Source organism: Trachurus trachurus, assembly GCF_905171665.1.
Source record: "Trachurus trachurus genome assembly, chromosome: 20".
NCBI lineage: Eukaryota > Metazoa > Chordata > Actinopteri > Carangiformes > Carangidae > Trachurus > Trachurus trachurus.
This window is the reverse complement of record NC_139911.1, coordinates 6,369,330-6,393,877: the sequence shown is the minus strand read 5'-3', so window position 1 is coordinate 6,393,877 and position 24,548 is coordinate 6,369,330. Positions and strand designations below refer to the sequence as shown.

The 24,548-nt window shown below is 42.4% G+C and overlaps 1 protein-coding gene across 1 annotated transcript in view; it reads left to right on the top strand.

The window, feature by feature from the left end:
- Positions 1 to 24,548, top strand: part of ahrra (aryl-hydrocarbon receptor repressor a) — a gene marked incomplete at its 3' end in the record, with an annotated part of 74,376 nt that overhangs the window by 37,589 nt on the left and 12,239 nt on the right. The window contains exons 4-5 of the mRNA XM_083995867.1: positions 13,447 to 13,565; positions 20,747 to 20,836. Of these exons, the coding sequence (XP_083851993.1) occupies positions 13,447 to 13,565; positions 20,747 to 20,836 (209 nt within the window). The remainder of the gene's footprint in view (positions 1 to 13,446; positions 13,566 to 20,746; positions 20,837 to 24,548) is intronic.

Sequence of the window (24,548 nt, the reverse complement as noted above, 5' to 3'; positions counted from 1 at the left end):
GTTCATCCTCTATAATCGTTCTGCAGCTATCGGCATTTAAAGCCCCAGTGTGTAACTTATTTGGCTTTTTATTAGCAAAAATAAAATATTACTTTCATAAATACGTATTTCACTGAAGTCGAATCACACCCGCATACAAATGAAAGCTTTCTCGTACCTTAGAATGAGTTGTTACAAGTCGTTACAAATATACAAGGGGCGACGCACCGAACCGAGGCGGCCATGTTGCATCAAGAATGCGTTCAGATATGCAACCGCACCGCTAGATGCCCCCATTTAGTAGCAATTCCTACATACCATACCTTTAAAGAAAGTATGGATGTGTGTCATTCACTCACCTTTTCCTACTATGGTGAAAATGTGTTTTAGACTTGAGGCCTAATAGCTGTATAATAATAAGCTTCGGGCAGTGAAACATGTAGCTCGGGGGGTTTGTGTGTGATTCAGGGACACAGAAGCTTTTGGGTCAGTGCATGGAGACACTCAGTTCTGTCTGCTGACCCTGCTGTGCCCTACTGTAGCCGGCCTCGCTGTCCAAAACAATCCCTCTGTTTCTCTGATCCAAACACACACACATACACACACATACACACACATATACACACACACTTGCCGCTCGCTGCCTCCGATGTTTGCCGCCATGGGAAGCAGAATGTGATTTAAGGGGACGAGGAGATTTAACCACATGATGATGAGATCACCAGCAGGCCGAAACACACACACACACACACACATGCACACAATGCACACAATGCACACACTAACAATTGTTGTGCCACACACACAAACTTGCACACAGGCTGACCCACCTATTGACACACAGAACCGCAAACATACGAAATGTCTTTGTTTTTCTGTACTTAGATTTTTGTCAACACCTCATTTGACCAATGTCATCCCTTACCCCAAACCTTAGCCCCAGACCTCGCTGTTGCGTAACTGACCTCGCCTCAGTTTTCACATACGTTATGTGAAGAAACGTAGTAAGATGATGACAGGCTGCAGAAATCCTTGTTCGTTTTATTTCTTTAAAACCAGCCAAGCTTTTTCAGGACATTGCTGCTGTAAACATTATTATACTCAGTGATGATGATTATAATAATATACTGATTCTGTTCTGACCACCGCTTGTTTCCTCTGTTGGTTTTTTAATGGAAATTTTAAGTATCTACAGGCCCCAATGTGATAAATAACCTTTTAAAGGATCCTTCAGTGAGGCTCATGGGATTTCTTGGTTTCCCTCATCAAATACACAATCCAACAACTCCAAAACGCTCTGGTGGACAAGTTGTGACCTGCACATTCACCACGCTATGAGATAATAACAGAACGCTACCAGACAGAGTTGTTTTAGAGGGAAATACAGAGACTGCTTGCTGAAAAACTGCCTCCAACGGGAACGTGCATCAGCGGTTTTGCATGAATTTCCCTCTAAAACAACTCTGTCTCGTAACGTTCTGTTATTATCTCATAGCGTGGTGAATGTGCAGGTCACAACTTGTCCACCAGAGCGTTTTGGAGTTGTTGGATTGTGTATTTGATGAGTTTGATGAGGGAAACCAAGAAATCCCATGAGCCTCCGTAGCGTAGCTCTTGAGCAGCTCACGGCTCTGCTCCGCCGTTCTAAAAAATAGCTTGCACTGACAATTAAAGGAAACAAACCTAACAAATGACTATAGGGATTATGGCAATGGGCCTCAGCTGCAGAAAACAATAGACAAGTAACGTTTTCACAGAGTAGAAACTGGTGTTCAAGCCTAAAACAGGTGGAATTCAACTTTTTACCCCCACCACCCCCCCAAAAAAAAGGTTCATCTTTAATTTTCCTTGCACCACACACCTCCAGCCTGACGCTAATCTTTGCCGTCGAGCAGCGCAGTCAATATTTCCTCGAGATGGAACCACCACAGTTGGCTGCTTTGCATGATCGCGGAGAGAGAAAAATAGTCGTCCTATTTAGAGCGACAGCCTGTTTGGAGAGGGCAGACAAGTCAGTGTTTGTTTACACTCTGAAAATCTCTTCAGTTGGTTGGGAATTACAACATAACACACGTGTACACACACACACACACTCGTATAGCATCACGCTAACACCAGATGCCATGCAGGAAGTTGAGTGGCGACTGAGTGGCATCCACAGCAAAGCCTCGCCATGCGTGACTCTCCCTTGACTTTGCCTGTTTTAGCAAGCTTGCGTGATCCCACCATCGTTCCCCCATCAAGCCCTGTGCCTTATATCCTTCACACACCCACACATACATGTACACACACAAACACACACACAGACACACACACATCGCCTGCTGGGGTACACGTCCTCCCTCCCTGTGCCAAATGAAGTGATCGGAGCAAACACTGTTAGTATAAACAGGCCTGGATTAGAGCGATGCGATGACATGCAATGGGCACAGATGGGAGAATGTGAAGTGGACAGTCACGATATAAATCTGACAAAGGATACGTCGCCTCGCTGATCCTCACCTGTCGCCCGCCGATTGATCGTCCAGAGCTTCTCGGATTAAAAAAAAAACCCAATCAATGTTCTTGCCATCAGTGGTGGACAGTAACGGAGTAAATTTACTTGAGTACTGTACTTAAGTATATCCAGAGGATTTGTACTTTACTAGTATTAGATTTCTTTGGTACTTATTACTCTTACTTGAATACATTTCCAAGACAAATTAATTTCTAGGAAGGCTGAAAAGTACTTGTTACTTTCAGGTCTCCTCTTTTTTTTCTTTTTCTTCTGTGAGCAGTTGACCACACCTGAATTTCCTTCGGGATTAATAAAGTAAATCTATCTATCTATCTATCTATCTATCTATCTATCTATCTATCTATCTATCTATCTATCTATCTATCTATCTATCTATCTATCTATCTATCTATCTATCTTCTAAAAATACTATTGAACACAAGCTGTGTTTGTCAAAGAAGGAAACCCTAACCCCTAAAAGCAGCACATTGGTGCAGGTGGTTTCAAAGAGTTAAAAGTCAGAAACAAGAGTTAGAAGGTCCTTAAATTCATTTAGAAAAAATTATAGTAATTCACTGATGTGAAAAATAAGAAATTTACTCTTACTGTTACTTTTACTTAAAGTAAATTTAAAAGCATGTAGTTTTGGATACTCTTTTGGATACTTTTTTTACTCTTACTCGAGTAACATGTCGACTGAGCTACTTTTACTTGTAACGGAGTAAATTTTGACCAGTAGTATTTGTACTCTTACTCAAGTAACTGAGGTCGAGTACTCTGTCCATCTCTGCTCGCTACATAAACTATTAGATTCTGCTCATGTCAAAGCTGGTGAGATGTTCCTACAGTGTTTTCCCGCCACCCTGCAGGCCTGATTCCCCCCCACAACGCGGCGGCGGGGCGGTTGAGGTGTTAGGAGAGAGATAATCAGATTACTGTTGAGTTGGCGTGTCGCTTAATGAATCGGCTCCGTCAGAGGCCAAATCGTTGTGTGTGATATTGTCGGTGAGAGATGACGGCGATGATGGTGATGGCGATGACGATGGTGATGACTCCCCTGGTGTTAAAGTGAAGCTGACAGGTGATGCCAAGTGAAGTCAAATGATGCTGAAGAGACTGTGACGGTGCTATCAATATAATGACTCAGTCCCATGTTCACAATGGAAATTTTGTTTTGTTTTGTTTTTTTGGCTTTTCATTGAAGCCATAAAGAGAAGGAAGGATTGATGCAGCTCAGTTTACTATAAGACAGGGTGACCAAACCCGGAAACCGCTTTTTACGTTCTGTCTGGGGTTTATGAATTCGTGAATATGTCCGGTTTTCTTAATTTTCCCAGGACCGTTAAGCCTGTATTTACTGTAATTTGATGGTGCTTTGCGCAATTTACTACGGTATTTTGTTGTGTTGTTGTGTGAGCAAACTTCAGGGCAGCATCATTACAAACTGTTACTAAAGTGTAGCCCCCGATCATGCACAACGAAGTCTGCGTTTTCTACCATTATTTAATTCCAGAGGGCTTATTTTATTTTATTTTTCTACCATTACAGTAATAAACCCTGGGAATTATAGAGAGGTATTTTGTTGTATAGCTGAATTTTCTATCCAGATAGATAGATAGATAGATAGATAGATAGATAGATAGATAGATAGATAGATAGATAGATAGATAGATAGATAGATAGATAGATAGATAGATAGATAGATAGATAGATAGATAGATAGATAGATAGATAGATAGATCCTCAAAATATGGTCACCCTTTTAAGTTTAAGATTAAACCGCATGAATGCTTTTATTCTGAAGGGGCTGCAGGAAATGAATGACAGAAACGGCTGCAGAGATCCTATTGTTTGGCTATTGCTATGGATTACCTGCTTCACAGATTGTTCCAGGACACACACATGCACACACATGCACACACACAAGCAAAATGATACATAACACCCCTGATGGTGTCGGCCTGACTGACATGTTAATGGCTTTCATGGATAAAGCATGAGCAGCATCGTGGCTATCACTTGATCCCCCTCAACCCTGGACACATTAACCTCCTCACACTCATTTAATTACACCTTGCTGAGGCTTTCTGTGCCTGTGTGCACCTATATATGTGAGTGTGTGTGTGTTTGTCTTTGCAAACAGTTTACACATGCAGTTTGTCGTGTATTATCACTACAGTAAAGTCTTATAAAAGTACGTCTGTTGCTTATTCGTTTAACCCGGTACCACTTAACTCATTAGTATGAAGTGAGTCACTGTGTGTGCTGTCTCATTAAAATTATGCTTTCTTCAGTAAAAAAAAAGTTCAGCAAATCAACACAACTTGTTGAAGTTGTAAAGGTCCCACCGCTGCCCTCCTCCCAACATCTTAGTGGTTAGCATTTGTTTAGCATCGCGTGCTACAGCAGCATTAGTGTAGTCCCTCCCATATGGATTCAGCCTGAGGGACCATCTGCCCATTATTATTTGCCTCAATGGGCCGAAACGGCACCATAATCTTTTTAACAGATTACCTTCTTGTTATGTAGAAGCAAAGAAAAGAAAAAAACACGGGATCACTGATGAAATCAACTTTTCAAGAAGAGAAAAAAGGTGTGGCTGTTTTCCAGAGAGCCCTGTTGAATTGTTTACAGTGACCATGAAACGAGCCCCTGAGTGGCCCGCCGAGGCTCGGCCTGGATGTGAGACGGATAATCTGAGGCTTGTTGTTGTGTGTGTTGTGTGTTTCCCTCCTCTCTCGCCCTGTTATTTTGAATAATGTGAGTGACACCAGTTGGCACGCAAGGCAGCAAAACCAGCATTTTGCCAGACTGGAGTGAGTAAAAGGTCCTGCAGCCTGTAGCCTCCTCTCTCCTCTCTGTCTTCCCCTCCTCCCCCCTCCTCCTCCCCTCCTCTCTCCTCTCAGGCAGGAATGCAGCAGGACTAAAATACAGGGGGAGAAAACTAATCATTATTCCCTGAGTTGTTTGACTTGTCTCAAGTATTTCCTTTTTCAGTATGAATAAGCAAAGGGAGTCCAATTAGCTGCAGCTTCTTGTGATGAAAAACTTGTCGTGGCAGCACAACAAGTTGTTACAATAATTCAACTTTTAAAGAACAAAAAAAAAAGTTCATTAAACTCTTGTCTTTGTCATTTATAAAGCGTGAGAGGTTGTAATTTCAGATTCATGTCTAATTGAACTTGAAGTCGGTGTGATTGCCTTTGCAGCAACTTGCAAAAATGTGCACGTAAAAAAAAAAATTCCCATCTGACTTTGAGCTTTTTGAATCTCGGGTCTAGCTCGTGAAAACAGAGATTGTGTGAGTACAGAAATAGAAAGCTTGCGCTTTATTGTGGCCAGGTGGGGTTCCTGAATGCAACTTTTATTAACCACCGGCTCCCTGAGAGAGCAACAAGCCACAGCCATCCTCATCAAAACAGGAATTCAAGGAAAAGTTATTTATAGAGTTACCGTGCAAACACATGCAGGAGCTTATATTTCTTTACTGTAAAGCAGCGGAGCTCAGACGCCACTAATAAACACATGCAAAAAAGAAATTGCACCCGCCTTCTGCATGCATGCAACAACTTTATATCTTATCTTTTTTTTTTTGCATGTGTGTGTGTGTTTGTAGAAAATTCTCAGTGGTCCACAGGGAGCGGGGTGATGTTATGTCAGTATTTAAAAGGAGTCTATCAGAGGAAGTTTGAGATAAACATACAGTAGAAGAACACAGCGTCTAACAATGGACTCTCGCTCTGTGCTCTTGTGTACATGCGTGTCGTCGTCGTCTCGCCTCCAGGCAGGGTTATTGCTGAGATATATGTGACTCACCGGGGAGTTTGTATCCTGAGTTCACCCCCTCTGAGCCGACCGAGGGGCCAAGGTCGACGCTGCTGCGCCGGCGGAAACTACACAGCGTCTTGTTGTCTTTCAATTAAAAAAAATACAACTGTTGCATTCATTTGGGTACAGTCAAATAAAACTGCTTTCCTGCGTAACTGGCCCATCTCACGCAACACATGATGAGTGTGTGTGTGTGTGTGTGTTTGTGGAAGTGTAGAGCACAGCACATTCTCCTTGGGCCTCCATCCATTTGCATTCTGTTAGTTTTTCTAATTGTCTGTATAAATATTGCACCACGTCGGCCTTATGTTGTGGTTAATTTTCCCAAGGCTTGACGAGGCCAAATTTAGGAGTGTTTAGACAGCTCTTTAGCTCACTCTGCGTGCGTTTATGTGTGTGTGTGTGTGTGTGTGTGTGTATATATATGTGTGTGTTGCTGTTTCAATGGGTTCATCAGAAAAAGCAATTTTCCCAGAAGACAAACATCATGCTCACATAAAACATGTGCTGCACAATCAGTCACGTCTCGCTATTTATAGAAACAATTAGTTCACTTTCATATCGAGCGAGCCTTGCATGTGGCACCAGCTTTTTTTTTTTTATCTTTTATGATGCACCGTGTCGTGGAGCCACATACAGTAGCAGCAGTAAACACGCGGCTGCAGAGAGAGAGGGAGAGAGAAACAGAGAGAGGGAGAAGTTGCCGTACGAGTGTGTTTTTTTGCCCAGGGGCTCGTTGTGTGGAGACGTATTACTCCTGTACAACATGGTGACTGCTGCGTCTCGCTTGCCAACCAAAACAGAGAAGTGGAAACAATCGAGTTTACATTCCGACCTCCATTCTGTGTGATCCCATTTGCTTTGTCATAATATCACTTCCCCTTCACTCCCTGGTATCGAGGGTGCTGCTGCAGCTCCACGTGCACCAAACAAAAAAAAAAGAAATCACTCACTGGCATTATAATCTGCTCTGAAAGAGGAATATATTTGTGAGAGAAAAAGGGAAAAAGTACTTTTTATAGATGTTGTTTTGTTGACCGACAAAGAGAATGGCTCCTAAATCCTCCCCGATCCTCTCAACTGTAATCTTATATTTCGCAGTAGAAACAAAACATTCTCATCCAAAACAATATCAGGAAAGATTAGTATAGCTCTACGTAGCAATCCAACATTAACATTAACATTTGCGATCAAGAAGAAAAGGATGGGAGATTGAATCAGTGTGGTTTTTAATGCTTGTATCTGGACCAGAGTTAAACAAGTAGGAATAAAAACTCCTGCTCCTGTTTGTCCTCAAAAAAACCAAAAAAAAAAACAAAAAAACCCTTGGATTCTCTTTGCCACATTTCAAAAAACAAGTAAGTAAGTAAAAAAAAAAAAGTTGAAATAGTAAAGACTTGGATTTGGACCGGGGCGAGATCCGGACATTTTTGATCTGTGGCATAATGAAGTATTAGCTTCCATTACAGTGCGGGCTTAACCTTTTTTGCGGAGCACCATTGAGCACTTGCCAGCAGTCATCAATATTTAACAGCTGTTGCTATTATGAAATTCTTTATGGGCTAATGTGGCTCGCCGGCTTGCACGCAAGGCCTTGGCCGTCCGCCAGCAGCCTGTCAGGAGGAAGGGGGGGAGGATTGACAGACGGCTCGCTCGCGTGACAACCAGCCCTTGATCAGCCAGCTTCTCTCTCTCTCTCTCTTTCTCTCTCTCTCTCTCTGTGTGTGTGTGTGTGTGTGTGTTGGTGTTGCTCTCTCCGCTGTGGATTTCCTGTGCCTGCAGAGAGAGAGAGAGAGAGAGAGAGAGAGAGAGAAGAAGAAGAGCACTGAGGGAAGGGGGTGGGAATAGGCAAAGGAGGTGGCTGTAAGCCAACCCAACCTCAACACACACATATGCACACACACACACAGTTTTCTCTACTCACGCAAGCCTTGTGAGAGGGGAGGGAGGGAGGAGGGAGGAGGAGAGAGCTGACTGCTGAGCTGAGCTGAGCTGCACAGCGCTCGCATGTTCAGGTCTGCAGCTTCTTCTTTACAAGACAGAAACACAACGCAGGGTCCGGCTGCCAAGAGATGGCACCCACCACGCTGCTGAAACCAGAGACTCAGAGTCTGAACGCAGAGAGAGACAACACAGATGTGAGAGGTTTGAAAAACAGACAGAAAAATAATTGAATTTCTTCTGTGTGTCACTGAGTTTAAATGACACTTAACCAAAACCTTCAAATCAAATAAAAAATGACTCCTAAGGCGGGAAAACTACTCCTATAAGTTTTATTGAACTCTTTAGGTTTGTCTTTTAATGTGCAAATGGCATGTCACTGTTGTAGTTGGTTAAGCGCAACATTTTTTTATTTAGAATCAGAAATATATTGAGGTAGAGACCTCATTTGCAAATATAGTCGAGCAAAGAGACACATAAACCACACCATAGACACAAGGAAACTCAAATTACATATATGAGTAAGAGAGAAGTAAGAACAGTAAAAGATCAACTACTAACATATTGATTGATAACCAATAGCTGCTCAACATATTTTATATTCAATAACCTTTATTGAGAGTCGGAGATATATTGAGGTAGAGACCTCATTTACAAATATACTGTAGCCGAGCAAAGAGACACATAAAATACAAGATAGACGCCAAGAAACTCATATGAGTGAGAGAGAAGTAAGAATAGTAAAAGATCAAATTCGTAAACTACTAACATTGATTGATAAACAATATGTTGGTGGACATTCAACATTTTTTACATTCAATAACCTTTATTTAGAGTCGGAGATATACTGAGGGTAGAGACCTCATTTACAAATATACTGTAGCCGAGCGAAGAGACACATAAAATACATCATAGACAACAGGAAACTCAAATAACATATTAATAGATGAGTGATATATAAAATGAGAAGTAAAAGATTAAATTTGTAAACTATTCCCATATTAGTGTAAGTGAAAAATAAGAACAGTTGGAAGTAAAATAAGATAATATGAGGTATTTAAATTGCCCTAATGATAAAAACGAGGAAAGCTTCAGGTGATTCCAAGTAGTATTTACTGTTTACAGTATGTTTTGTAGATTAAATCAATAAAATCTGCAGTTTTCTGACCTCAATTGACAATTTCCGCTACAAATTCCTCATCCAAGCTTTTAAAGATGGCCGCTCTGGCTCTGACCACCTGTTCCTGCGCCTCGCTCGCCTCGCCCCATGCGGTTTGCGTGTTATCGCCGGGCCGCTGGGACTCAGGTTAAAACTGTATCACGGCAGCTACGGTGTTGTGTCTCTGAGCAGCCATGTATGAACACTTTACCTGCTCCCTCGCCGGCTGCACGGATGGCAGCATGAGCTAAAGAGCCTGAACCTGAGGTATTACAGTACTCTGTGTCTGTATCTGTACCTGCCATTCATGCACATGCTCCCGTCTTGTAGTGGCGGTTTATTACTGTAAAAGTCATGCAATGTTTCCTGCAGGAGGAGCACTCTCTCTTCAACATAATGTCATGCCATCTATTGAGTCTAATAGCTCTAATGTACAGGGAGTTGATGTGTTCAAATATTCATCTCTGCATTTTGTGAGACACTTCTTTTGTCTTTTATGATCCCATGAATAAAGACATGTCAGTGACACGATGATGAGCCCTCAGAGATACCTACTCCTCCTCCTCCTTTATGCCACTCTCTCTCTTCTTGCTGAGGTTAAATCTTTCTTTTTTTTCTCTGTTTTCTCTTCATTTTTTGCTCTTTCTGGTATTTCGGTTATCGACAGTGTGGGAGGAAGTGGCTTCGACAGAGAGGTGTTGAAAGCAGACAAACACACCCTGCTGCAGACTGTGCTGCGCTGCATCCACATCCACATACTCATACCCACCTCACCCCCTAGAGGCTGCAGGGATTAATACCTGAGAGAGAGATAAAGTCTTCATCCTGTGGATATAGAACAAGGACACATTCACCTGCAAGATTTTACTGTAGGCTATTCCTCCATCTTCTCTCATCCTCTTCAGTCACTCATCATTAACTCCCGAGACTTCAAATTGAGGCTGAAGCTCAATATTTGCTGGGTGGTCTCTTTAATATTTTGTGTCTTTAGTGAAAGTGGAAAGACAGAATCTGGCCGGCGAACAGCAGCCAGACACTTTCGGCCTCACCCTTTGGCAGCAGCACATCCACATCCCTCTACTTTACTTTACTTTTTTTTTTTTCTACCTAACACCCTGTCCTCACACAGAGCCCATAAACGCCTTCACCATTACCTCTCTCTGTTTTCCTTTAGAGGGGAGAAAATAGAGGCAAAGAAAAGCAAACCCAGAGACACGAGCGGCGTTGAATAAAGCCCCACATTGTTGGCAGAGGAAGTGCCAGTGCCGATAATTAATCATCCCATATATTTGTCTTTCCTGACGCCGCATCCTCTCCAAAAGCTGCCGTAAGAGAGAAAACAAAAACACATGAGGCGTTGAAAGAGGAAAATAAAGAAGCTCATTAGATTCATTTCCCTCCTGCAATGGTTTCCACTGGTTTGGATGATAGTAGTGCGGTGATTGAGGAGAATGGTTTTGGTGTGAGTGTGTGTGTGTGTGTGTATAGGCTAATATACGTGCGGCTGACGAGCTCTAAATGTGTGTGTTTTTGTTTGTGTGCGAGTGTGTTTGCACCCAGAGGAGGTGATGACAAAATATTTAGCATTATTACCGACATTTATGAGTTTACGAAGTCGCCTGTCGGTGCTTTCATCGGCCTCTGACGCCGGGGATTTATTACTTCAGCCTGTATTTCCACATATATATATAGGCTATATATATATATAGCGTGAATAAACCTGCTGTTGCTGTTACATAGAAGTGCATAGGGGTGGGGGGGCAATGGGGGGGTCGGGATAAATGATTAAACGTGAAAAAAATTAATCCTGACAAAATGTATGGCGAAAAAGAGAGAGAGAGAGGAGGCGCATTAGCTTTGCGTGCTGCAGAGTGGATTTAAGAGTAGGGGAAACTCCTCCGGCGTCACGAAATCGGTTGTCGATCGCCTGCGACGCCGAGTTGAACAAAGAAAGAAGATGAGGAGGAGGAGGAGGGAGGAGGAAGGGTGGATGAGTGGTTGGGGGGGGGGGGTGCAAAGGACAGAAGATGGTGTAGAAGGTTAAGTTAAGGGGGGGGTAATGGATGCAGTAATGGGGTTACTCTGTGGGGGTGGGGTCCGAATACGTGAAAAAATAAGATTCATACATACATAGATAGATAGTTTTTCATAATGAGGCGATGGTGTGTGAGTGTGTGTCTGTGTCTATGTGTGTGTGTGTGTGTGTGTGTGTGTGTGTGTTGCGTGACTAATCTGTGCCTGCTACAATGAGTGACGGAGCGAAGGGGCTGATCTCTTGGAGTGAGCCACATGCCCCCTGACAGCACACCCATAAGAGAAACACGCAAACATGCCTGCAACACGCAACGCAACACGTCACCAGTGCACATGTGACCGTTCTGCACGCCACAGTCGTATAGGCTAATTGCATTGTATACACACACACACACAGTGAGTACTAGGCCTTACTACAAATAGTGGAAGAGCGTAGTAGTGTAGTGTAGGGATGGCGAGCAGCGGGCGTTGATGTTTTGTGTTTATTATAGGAAATAGGAATGTATTTATTTAAAACAGGGACAATGCATAGACAACATTTGCTAATTTCCATCTGTAGTAAGAGACTGACAGAGAACAATATTAAGATAGTTGATATAAAAATGATATGATCTGGTATAATAATATTTAAAAAGAAATAGACAAAATAAACTATAGCAAAAGCAGGGAACAAGAAGAGCAGGTGGTTCAGAGGAGCAGGTGTTCGATGACTGAGAGCGAAAACAAAGATTAGAAATCCCGTTTGATATCATTTCTTTTTCATAGACGCTACACTTTGAGATCTATGGGTGAAATTATCTCCTCTGCCCCCTCCTCCTCCTCCTCCTCCTCCTCCTCCTCCTCTTCATAAAGGTCAGAGGTCAGGCTCCGCTAAGAGAGCAGCAGCAGCAGCAGCAGCAGCAACGGAAAACTGTCTCTGTTTTCACTTCTGCAGGGATGAAGCTGGAGTTTAGTGAATGAACAAGATTGTTGTTTGTTATTTTTCTCTCCATATTGTAGCTTTTAGTTGTGTTATTTCCGTCTCCTCTCCACAGACCCTGAACTGTGCGTTCGTCTGTGTGTCTCCCTCTCCTCCCTCCTCTGCTGCTCCCTTTTTCTCTGAGCAGAGGGAGATAAAACTGTGATTGTGATTGTGAAAAACTGGGGTGAATAAAGTTCATAATAATCTTCTCTTCACTTCTAAATCAAAGATCAAAACTTTAAATGCTTTTTAACGATTTTCCGTTTTGCTTTTATGACTTCAATATGATGATTTAAATACAAATCATCAGTCACAAAGTCAAAAGTCAAAAACTTTATTTGCCATTTGTGCATACACACATAGGAAACACAAGGAAAAAACACTTTAAAAAGGCTCGAACCTGAGATTAAGAAGAAGGACAAGGACATAAAATTCTCTAAAAGGACCAGATATCGATCTATATCTGTATCAATAAAAGTGTAGAAATAAAAATAGATGTAAAAAGTGCAAAGTGCTACTGAGGTTTAATAATAAACAGTTGTTTTTGTTGCTGTATGCAGCACATGAACATCCTCACCCAGACATCCCAGAAGCACCAGGTGCCGTCCAACACCGTGCGTGTGGCGGTATCGTGTGAGAGCGAGCGATCCTGTAAAGTCATGAAATCCTCCACTGTTTGGTCTCGTTCGACAGCTCCACCACACACACTAATACCTGGCATTAGTGCTGCGCAAAAAAAAGAAAAATGAGAGAAAAATGAGAGAGAGACTGATACTGTTAAGGTGCCGGCCACATGTCTGAGCTCACACAAGTTGTGGAAGAACTGGCGAACACACAGAAACACACAATCATTGTTGTCGTGAGTTTGACCCACGTGAAATGTCCTTGAGTTTTCATTCCAGACTAAAGTTTTAAAGGGTTATGACTTTGTACATCATTAACCCCGCTGGTTTCTATTAGTTCTGGTCTAATATGATATTAATGAGTCCCACTGGTGCTCGTCCATTTACACCTTTTTTTTTTGTTTTTGTGTGTTTTTCTTTGCAGTAAACCCAGATAAAACCTCCAGGAAGCACATCATCGGCACCGCATCCTCTAACCCTGAACCCAGGAAAGAGAGTCTTCCACTGGGCACCGCGGTCCAAGAAAGCGGCCTCCTGCTGGAGGTAAGAAAACACACGGCTGGTATATACTGTACAGTACTGTGCAAAAGTTTGAGGCAGGCGTGAAAAAATGGTGTTAAGTCGTCAGAGTGCTTATCCATCATGCAATGCCATCAGTGAGGCATCTATTTGGACCCAAATTTAGACAGAAGGATCTGAGGAGCTCCGAGATATTTGGAAAAAAACACCGGCCCAAAAACGGTGTGCAGGTTTTAGCTACCTAGAAGAATTGATGCTGTTTTGAAGACAAAGGGTTGTCACACCAAATATTGATTTGATTTAGGATTCTCGTCTCTTTATTCACTGCATTTTGTTAATTGATGAAGAAACAATTAACACTTCCATCTTTGAAAGCATTCGGCTTTTTTTTGCACACCTGCCTAAAACCTTTGTACTGTACCGTATATGTGTATGTGTGTGTGTCTGTGTGTGTGTGTGTGTTATGTTGACCTCAATAAGATGCTAATGTCCTCGAGGTGTTTGAATAATATCAGTTTTTTGCCGTACGTGCCACCGTCAGTGAAACGATGAAGCGTCCGCTAGCACGCCATCGAGGAGACCATCTGCGTCTGAGTGAGTGAGTGAGTGCAAATTGGGGAAAAAGGAGGAGGGAGGAGGAGAGGGAGAGAGGGTTTTTGTGTGTGTGTGTGTTTGTGTGTGTGCCCTTCGCCCTTTGCCCCGACCCCCTTTGCGGAGCTGTGGTGTTGCGTGACATACGGGTGAGACGGGAGTGTCAGAGCTGATGAAGGAGGTGGGGATTCACACACGCTGACTCCATGTGTGTGTGTGTGTGTGTGTGTGTGCATCTCTGTCTGAATGGATGTGGTCGTGTGTGAAAGTGAACAGAAGAGAGTGAGAAGGACACACCAAGCCTGTCAACAGCAATCAGCGCAGATATGAGCTCTGTGTTTTCGTCGTGTGACCTCTGACCTTTAATCAGACGCCACATAATTAATTATAACTGAGAATATTTCACTTAATTGTGAAGATTTAAGTGTTTTTTCGTGTTATTTTGACATGATATCATAACACGACAACTTCCTGCTGTACTTGGCCGCAACTAGTGACAAGAAGTTTAAAGGGATAGTTCAACATTTTGGCAAATTGGCCCATTGCCATAATCCCTATAGTCATAGCAGTAGGTTTGTTACCTTTATTTGTCGGTGCAAGCTGTTTTTAGAACGGCGGAGCAGAGCCGTGAGCTGCTCAGAGCTACACTACGGAGGCTAATGGGATTTCTTGGTTTCCCTCATCAAACTCATCAAATACACAATCCAACAACTCCACAACGCTCTGGTGGACAAGTTGTGACCTGCACATTCACCACACTATGAGATAATAACACAACGTTACCAGACAGAGTTGTTTTAGAGGGAAATTCAGAGACTGTTGATGAAAAACTGTACCCGATGGGAACGCACATCAGTGGTTTTGCATGAATTTACCTCTAAAACAACTCAGTCTCGTAACTTTCTGTTATTATCTCATAGCGTGGTGAATGTGCAGGTCACAACTTGTCCACCAAAACGTTTTGGAGTTGTTGGATTGTGTATTTGATGAGTTTGATGAGGGAAACCTACTCCTAAAACTATAGGAATTATGGCAATGGGCCAATTTGCCAAAATGTTGAACTATCCCTTTAAACACATTATATATATTTATATATAAAAAGTTTTTAAAGTTGCAGTGTGTGATTAGATTCGTGCTCAGGCGGTAGACAGGTCGTCATAATCAAACACACAGAGCAGCAGCAGCAGCAGCAGCAGCAGCAGCAGCTCGCTACGCGCTGGACATCGCTGGAGCATCAGATCATTGCTGCACACTCAATATCATCATCGCTTTCTGTCAAACAACAAATGATGACACTGATCTCTGGCCAGCAACTGTGAACACGCACACACACACACACACACACACACACACACACACACACACACACACAGAGAGAAGAGAGAAGAGAGGGCAGGGCAGCGCTGACCTACTGATGCTTCTCTTAACGCGTCAGGTTTGTCTCAATGGGAAACAAAGGGCTAGATTGACCGTAGTGATGCGCCGCCTCCCGTTGCGTGACTCAACCTGAGCCAGGGCCTCATCGCAAACTGTGCATTAGTTGTTATGGTGATGGGATCCCCGAGAGACTGTGTGTGTGTGTGTGTGTGTGTGTGTGTGTGTGTGTGTGTGTGTGTGTGTCTGGTGACATTGCATGTCTTTGTATGTGTGAGTTACGGTATCTGCACTGAGGTACGTGTGTGTTAATGTACGAGAAAAGCTTGACATACAATCCAATATACAAATCCATTGGGTCTTTCATTATTGTATGTACTGTGTAATATATCATTTATATAACATGTACTATTATTGAGGTAAATACTAATATCAAATTTAATATTATAAAAACCTGAGTAAAATAAATGTATCTGTCATATCACAATAGTTTTCTTTCTATTGGCTGAAATGGTGGAAAAGAAACCTTATAAGATAAATACATGAAACAAGTATAAATGCCATAATCCCACATCGTCGTCGTTGTGTATTTGAGGTTTCTCACTTGTCCTTTTTCTTAGCGGCTTACCAGCACCAGACTGGGGAATTAGCAGAACCGACCGTTCATCTCGCTGTTCCCACTTCCCAATAATCATTTACATTTCCTTTTTGCCAACTGGTCTGGTTTGAATTTGCACAACATTTGGATGGAGACTAAAGCCACCGTTGTTGTTGTTCTTGTTGTTACTATTTACCATCCCAGTTATGTCCTACAGTACGTGTTAACATCACGAGGGCTGACGGCCGGCGGGAATCTCATTAACTTTGTATTTGTTGGACAAGTTGAAGCGAAGTTGATCGGCCGCAAATATCACATCAATCCAGGTTTTTTTTTTTTTTTTTTTTTAAGTTTAATCAAATTCATTCGGATTCATGATTCATGAAAAGAAACTTATTTCTGTACCGCACATGTGACGCTCGCTTTAATTATACTGGAATTTAACAAAACGTCGCTCACACTGTTTCAGACTCCCATGTTAGCTCGGTTGCGTGTTGTGATGTGGTGTGGGTGTGTTCCTGGTGGGCGAAGGTCTCCGTGTTTTGTCAAGACCTCATAATCGCCGCTTTCATCTCCCTCTGACAGTCAGACAGCAGGAAAACCAAAGAAACCTTGTCGAAACAATGAGACAAGGCTGCTGCTGCCCCACCACCACCACCACCATCACTCCTCTTCCTCCTCCTCCTCCTCCTCCTCCTCCTCCTCCACTGTGCTGCTTCCAGACTCAACTGAACATATATTTTATTTTGGGCTCTGCATGCAAAGCGCCTCCTAAGATTTGTAAGTCAAAGCTTTTAGTCTCCCCGGGGTGCTGTAGTTGCAGATATGCGGTGGAGCGGGCCAGCAGCAGGTGCCTGTTTCCATTACCTAAAGGCTTCAGTATGTGAGGAACTGAGAGGGAAATGTGAATGGAGAAAACACAGAAAAACAGCATGCAGCCGCACCGTGCAGCCAGTATCAGTTTGTTCTTTCTGTCTTTTTGCTCCTTTAATCTTTCCCTGCTCCAGAAGAAAAAGGGCCGATCCGATGTTATGTGCTCGCTTGTTTTTATAATGAAAATAGAATTAGGATTATTAAAGCTGACTAGCCTTTTTCTTTCCAGCTCTGTATCTGTGAAATAAATTGTAAACGCTCTGCCCCTGCTCCAATATAAATGATGGGTGTTCCCGTAATGGTTTTGGACCTGATAATATACGTTCTGTATCCATCTGTAATGTATTTGCTGTTCCATTTTGGAAAGTGAGTCAACCTACAAAATATAAAGTGTTTGCCTGCTCTAGTCTGCGCGTAGCCTATACTCTTTTTTTTTTTTTCAGGTCACAAGTCCGAAGCCTGTTTGTTCCAGGAGAATAAAAATGTCAAAGTCATTTAAAAAGAAAATGTGTTGCAGAGTTTTACCGTGGCCTTTCAGTGACTTGGAAGAGGAATGGAGAAAGGTGAACTGGCTAAATAAACCGAGATGATCCCATCATGTAAATTCTGGCCTTTTTACGGCCTTGTAGGACCTCATAAAGGCAAACACCACCGCATTCCTGTATGTTCAGGACATTTTTACGTCCATTGTTTGGAAACAAGTCCCAGATCGCCGACTCGTTCAGGCCCCTCGAAATTCCCATGTTATGCGAACACATGCTCCGTGGGTGGACTGTAAAACTCCTCAGTACAGTACATATGGAAATTAATGAATCAGATAAATTTTAATTAGACAAGCAATGTGACAGCGTTGGGCAGCGTTACACAGCAAAAGCTACGCTGCGTTAAAAAAAAAAAAAAAATACCGTATCCCACTGGAGACACATAAGTTTTGATTAGTTAAGATCCCAGATAATGAAATTTTTGGCCTGGAAACTTTTACCTTTGAAATGTTGCATTTGGACAAAATACACTGTTTTCTTAAGACATGATGTTTCCAGATGTTTCTGACCAATGAAATTAAATATATCAGAAATTATACAAAGCTGCATTGAAGAAAAGAAAAGAAAAGAAAAGGAGGGGGGGAAAGGAGGGAGTGGAGGGTTTTTGGTTTGCGCGGTGAGTTCAGAGTTGGAGTTAAACTCAGCAGAAAAGTGAGTTGTTTTTTTGTGCGAGGCAGATAAGTTAGTTGTGGCATCATGAAGACTGTGTGTGTGAGTTTGTGTGTGTGTGTGTGTGTGTGTGTGTGTGTGTGTGTGTGTGTGTGTGTGTGTGTGTGTGTTTGTGTGTGTGTTGGTGTGTGTGTGTCTGACCCTCACCCTCCCCCTGGACGTCATGACCATGTGCCAGTTAAACTTGTCAAACAACATCTGCTTCCACACCAGCGAGAACCTAAGTAAGCGTCTCATCTCTGCCTGAACCCCCCTCCACCTCCGCCGCCGCACCCATCGTGCTCTCATATGTTTTTTTCCTGCTATCATAGTCCAGATGTTTGCAGAGATAGACAGAGTACTCGACCCCAGTAGTACTTGAGTACAAGTAGCTCAGTCGACATGTTACTCGAGTAAGAGTAAAAAACTACTTGCTTTTAAAGGTACTTAAGTATCCAGAAGTGCATGCTTTTAAATTTACTTTAAGTAAAAGTAAGAGTAAGAGTAAATTTCTTATTTATCCTGACGAAGATCCACAAGGATTGAAACGTTCATCGTTCCACAATAAACATTAGAGGAGCTTGATACAGAGTGCGGACTTCACTTCTTTTTCTCTCAGTTTACTGAGTTTGTTGGTCCTGCACCTGTGGTGTGTTTGGATGTGCGTGCTCTACTTCACTTTTACATTTCTTATTTTTACATCAATTAATTACTATATTTTTTTCTAAATGAATTTAAGGACCTTTTAACTCTTGTTTCTGAGAATTAACTCTTTGAAACCAGCTGCACTGATGTGCTGCTTTTAGGGGTTAGGGTTTCCTTCTTTGACAAACAGCTTGTGTCCAATAGTATTTTAGAAAAAAAGAAGAAAAAAAAAGAGCAGACCTGAAAGTAACAAGTACTTTTCAGCCTTCCTAGAAATTAAAGCAGAAGTAAGCGGAATACTGTATTTGTGTTAATATAAGTCTTAAATAGTTATATCTTCCGACAGCAATCACTTATATAGAGTGTTTGGTCTGAAACACGGGTCTGTCGGTCACTCTGCTCTGCTGTAAGCCGAGGAGAAAAAAACTTTCCTTGTATCCTACAACCTTTATCCAATGAGGAGAGAGAACGGCATAAAGGGGCGGTCCTCTCTGTGTGTGCAGCCAAGGGATGCGCGTGAATGTGGTGACGTAGGGACGAGGGCGGGGGCTGCTAACTCCATCGGCTGACAGGAAGTTGCGTCAGTCAGATACCTCCGGGTTTCAGGGCTTTACAGATATCAGAGGACGCTGCTCGCTCAGGCAATCAGATCAGTGGGAGAAACCGAAGGAGGAGGGAGATGTAGTAGAAGATGAAAAAAAAACAAAGTATGAGTGTGAATCTAGAGGCGACGGGGATATATACCACATAAAACACACACATACTAACACACTCACACACTCACATTCACTCACACACCAGGGAAGACCTGCACAGTCTCGCAGTAAAACAGAGGTGACACACTCTGGCAGCCGCAGTCACGCAAGTCAAGTAGCCCTGCAGTTGTCACGCTATCACAGCTGTGTGCACAAACACACACATAACACACACACATACACATGCATACACACACTGTCTTCCTTCCTGTGCTGTCTTTTATCTCTCACACCCTTGCTTCCCTCCTCATCCATCCCTCCTTCCCTCCTTTCCCTCCCCTCCTCATTTGACTGCAGCCAGTTTCTTTTTTTTTGTATTTATTTGAAATTTTCTTTTTAATCAACACTTGTCCTGTGGAAGAAGCCGACTCCGGCCAAACACATGACTCCCCCTCCTCGTGTGCAAAGGGAACGAACGAACCAATGAGGCCGTGTTTGTGTCTGCAGCTTCTCTGCTTTTAATCAGTGTGTTTAGTATCACAAATCAAAGCATATTACCATTCAAACAGACTTAATTATCAAAGTTTCTAACTCATGAAATGCATTAGTTCAAAGTGGAGTGTGTGTTTGTGTGTCATTTTCAGCTTAACTGCTTTAAAGAAAATAAATAAAAGAAATACCATGGGTCTGAATTCCTGCAGAAAATATTCTGAAAAGTCTTTCAACAGCAGTCGTTTGCGTTTCACATCAGAAAGCTTTTATTGGGTCCACTCAGGTCCACCACCACCACCGCCGCCATCTGTCTTTCATTCCTCCTCCAGAGTTGTTTTATTCTATCATTTGTTCCATTTTCAGTGTTATTTGCTGCTCGGAAAATTTAGGGAAAAAATGACATAAATTGAACATGGTGCTATAAAAAATAAAAAGTAAAAAAAAACTGGCTGCTGCACATTTCGTCTCTCTCGGGTGAAAAGCATTATTGTATAGTTAACGAGTGCAGGCGGCATGTTGGATCACAATAAAACCATGTGACTGTTGCTGTGTGACTGCAGGGCGCAGCAGGCGACATGTGAATCATGCCACCTAAAGTTCACTGTGCAAAGATGGCTCAGATAAAATCCACTTGTTTGTGTTTGTCAATTATGTATTTGTTTCGCTTGAGTTTATTTTCTGCATGAGTTGCCCTGAGTCACAGTCTGTTTATGTTTCTCTCTCCCTCTCTCTGTGTGTGTGTTGTAGTCTCTGACAGGCTTTGCCCTGGTGGTGAGCAGCGATGGGATGGTCTTTTACGCCTCTTCAACCATCGTGGATTACCTGGGGTTTCATCAGGTGAGTTGAACTCATTGACATAATGTTATATAAACTGTATTCTGTAACATAACTGCACAGAAAACAGAGAGGATGTGTTGCTTGTGGAGACTTTTACCCCTCCCTCTGTGCTAAACTGTCAAATTACAGTGCAGCTTATCACTTTTTTGACAGATACAAGTCCTCAGTTTCACCTGAACCCACAAAACTATTTCAGGAATTTAAGCACCTGACATTAGAACAATGCACAAACAGCGTTAGATTCTTTTTTATATATATATATATCTTGTTTCCCAAATATTCAGTTTCAGTTTTCTTTCTTTGCTCTGTCTTTATTGACCTCAACAAGTTTGACGTCTCTGGGAAACATCACCGTTCACTTCTTTGCTGAGAGTTACGATGAGAACATTGGCACCAATCTGACGTCGATATGGTATTTTTTAAAGGTCCCACATTGTAAAAAGTGAGATTGATTTATTTGTCTTCTGTATTTAGATCATAGAGCAGGTTTAGCTTCTATCTACATTATTAACACTGTGAAAGTATCAAAGCCTCAGCCCACAGAGAAATGCACACAGCCTGCATTCAGAAATTGAGCCTTGCTGCGACGTTGTGATGTCACAACAAAGCAGTCACTAAGCCCCGCCCACCTGGACCCACCATCCAATGTTTGCAGGATTTGGTTGAGCTGAATGTTTTACCAGACATCGTTAGTTAGTTAGTTAGTTAGTAAGTTAGTTAGTTAGTTAGTTAGTTAGTTAGTTAGTTAGTTAGTTTTAGTTTATTTCGGACATGTTAAAAGAAATAAAACATAATACAGAAATGGACAGACATAACAAATAAAAACTTTGCAAAGACAACATATGAACAAAATAAAATAAAGTAATTGAAAATAAAGATAATTTGATTTTTAATCAAATCTTTTGATTGTTCAGTAAACAGTCAGCCAATCAGAAGAGAGACTTAGAGCCTCCTCTCTTCTGATTGGCTGACACCGACCTCTTGTAACTACAGTAGAGCTCCAGAGAGAAACTGAGAGAAATAAATAAACACATATAACCAAATATATCTTTTATATTGATTAACACTTCATCTAAAACACCAGAAAAGGGACCTTTTGTCACAATTGAATACACAAAACTTGTTATAATTTCACCGTAATGCAGGTGAACAACACTTTTACAGGTAAGATAATAAACACAGAGCCTCTCACAGAGCCACATTCAACATGTGCCAGAGAGATCTGAGCTCTGCCATGATTCAGCAAGTTCACCATTATCCTCATTTCCCCCCTCAGCTGACTGTCTGCCCTGCTCCCCCCACCCCCACCCCTCGCCATTTTTCTTCTTCTTCTTCTTCTTCTTCTTCTTCTTCTTCTGCTGCTGCTGCTGCTGCTGCTGCTGCTGCTGCTGCTGCTGCTGCTCATCCCTCGGCTAATGAGCCGGAGTAGAAAGTCTCTCTTTCAGTCTGACTCCCTGCTGCCTGATAACTCTGTCTAGAGGGCACAGTTGAACCAAAGAGGCCACAGAGAGGTGAAGACCTCCATTTCACCCTCAGATACACTGTGGGTGTCTGCGTGTGTGTGTGGGAGTGTGTTTGTGTGCGGGCACTGATAAGTCACCAACGGTTTAGCTTCCTTCCTCTCCGGCGGCGGGCGAGACCGAGCCAGTCATTAATTATGGATGATATCAACACAGCGCTGCCTGTCCTGCGCTGCTGAAATCATCCCTCCTCTCTTCAAAACCACGAATAAAGTGCTTTTCACTGTTAAAATCCCTCCTTTGCCCCTCAACAACGTTTGCTCACACACATACACACACACACACACATATGTGCACTTACAGTAAACACACACAAACGCACACTGAGCAGGACGACACTTTGAGGTAGAAATGTTTCTGCTACAGCGCTTCCACTTGGCTTACAAGCTGATGGGGGCACGAGCTCAGCGCCATGAAATCGACATGAAAAGCAGAGTAGCCTGAAAGATCTGGCCACAGTGTGTGTGTGTGTGTGTGTGTGTGCATTTATGTGCATGTGTGTGCAGGGTGTCATGAGAGCAAGTAGACACGGACAAAGGAAACTGAGTGTGTACTGCTAAGAGTCAATCAACAGCTTTTAATTTGGCACGTCTTACTTTTTTTATACATAGAAATGAGAAACATTTTGACGTGAATTAGCAAAACTGGTGGCAGCGTTTCATGCCGCTGGATGTAAACAAAGAAGAATCTACCGTGCAGTTTATTTAAAGGGATAGTTCAACATTTTGGCAAATTGGCCCCATTGCCATAATCGCTATAGTCATAGCAGTAGGTTCGTTACCTTTAATTGTCAGTGCAAGCTATTTTTAGAACGGAGGAGCAGAGCCGTGAGCTGCTCAGAGCTATGCTACGGAGGCTCATGGGATTTCTTGGTTTCCCTCATCAAACTAATCAAATACACAATCCAACAACTCCAAAACGCTCTGGTGGACAAGTTGTGACCTGCACATTCACCACGCTATGAGATAATAACAGAACGTTACCAGACAGAGTTGTTTTAGAGGTAAATTCATGCAAAACCACTGATGCGCCTTGAAAACAACTCTGTCTGGTAACGTTCTGTTATTATCTCATAGCGTGGTGAATGTGCAGGTCACAACTTGTCCACCAGAGCGTTGTGGAGTTGTTGGATTGTGTATTTGATGAGTTTGATGAGGGAAACCAAGAAATCCCATGAGCCTCCGTAGCGTAGCTCTGAGCAGCTCACGGCTCTGCTCTGCCGTTCTAAAAACAGCTTGCACCGACAATTAAAGGTAACAAACCTACTGCTATGACTATAGAGATTATGGCAATGGGCCGATTTGCCAAAATGTTGAACTATCCTTTTAATGTGAACAAAAAAGCCAACAGCTCTATGAGGCTCACAATGATTTTTGGCCAGATTTTCTGACCAGATTCGAGGATTGCCGCAAACAAAATATTTGTCCAAATAATCCTCATGTGTGTTGAGTCCAGATCAAACTGACTCTGGCAGGAAACACGGCGCTATGGCCGATGTTTTTCGCTGCATAAAAAGAGATCAACGCAACTTTCTGCCGAGATCTTGGTTTCTTCTGGTGAATCGGAGGAAACTGGTGGTCCCGCCAAATTGTCTAGTTTGTGTGTTCAGAGGATTAAAGTTGTAAAAATGAATTGAAACTGTCCTCATGTCTTTGGTCTCTCACATTTAAAAAAAAAAATTGGTTAAGATTTGTAAATAGCAGCCCCGGGCACAGCTGCACATTTCACAAAACCTCATAAGTTCATATTGACAGCGCTAACATCATTAGTACATGCTGAAAAATGTTTACAATCTTAGTTTAGCGTGTCAAGATGACGGAAAAAAGAACAGATGTGGCGGCGCTACAGCAGAGGATGCACAAACAGAACATAATAATCAGGATCTACATCAGTATTTTGAATCCAGCAACAGGTTTGACTGTGAGCTGAGATAAGATGGTGCTGATGATCACCAGAGTCATAAAGTCTAATTGGAAAGTGAGTGAACACTTTGTCCCTTGGTTGAAGATAAAATGTAAAAAAAAAAAAAAATCTTTCTGTCATCACACGCGATGTTTCGGAAGCTGTCATCAAAAACGCTTTGAAACTTTCCCACATGTTCAGTTCTTGCAGCAGAAACAGAAAACCTGGTTGTTGTTTTTGAAGTCGCATACTTTGCCACTAAAGGCCTCGACAACATGTCACATAATTTT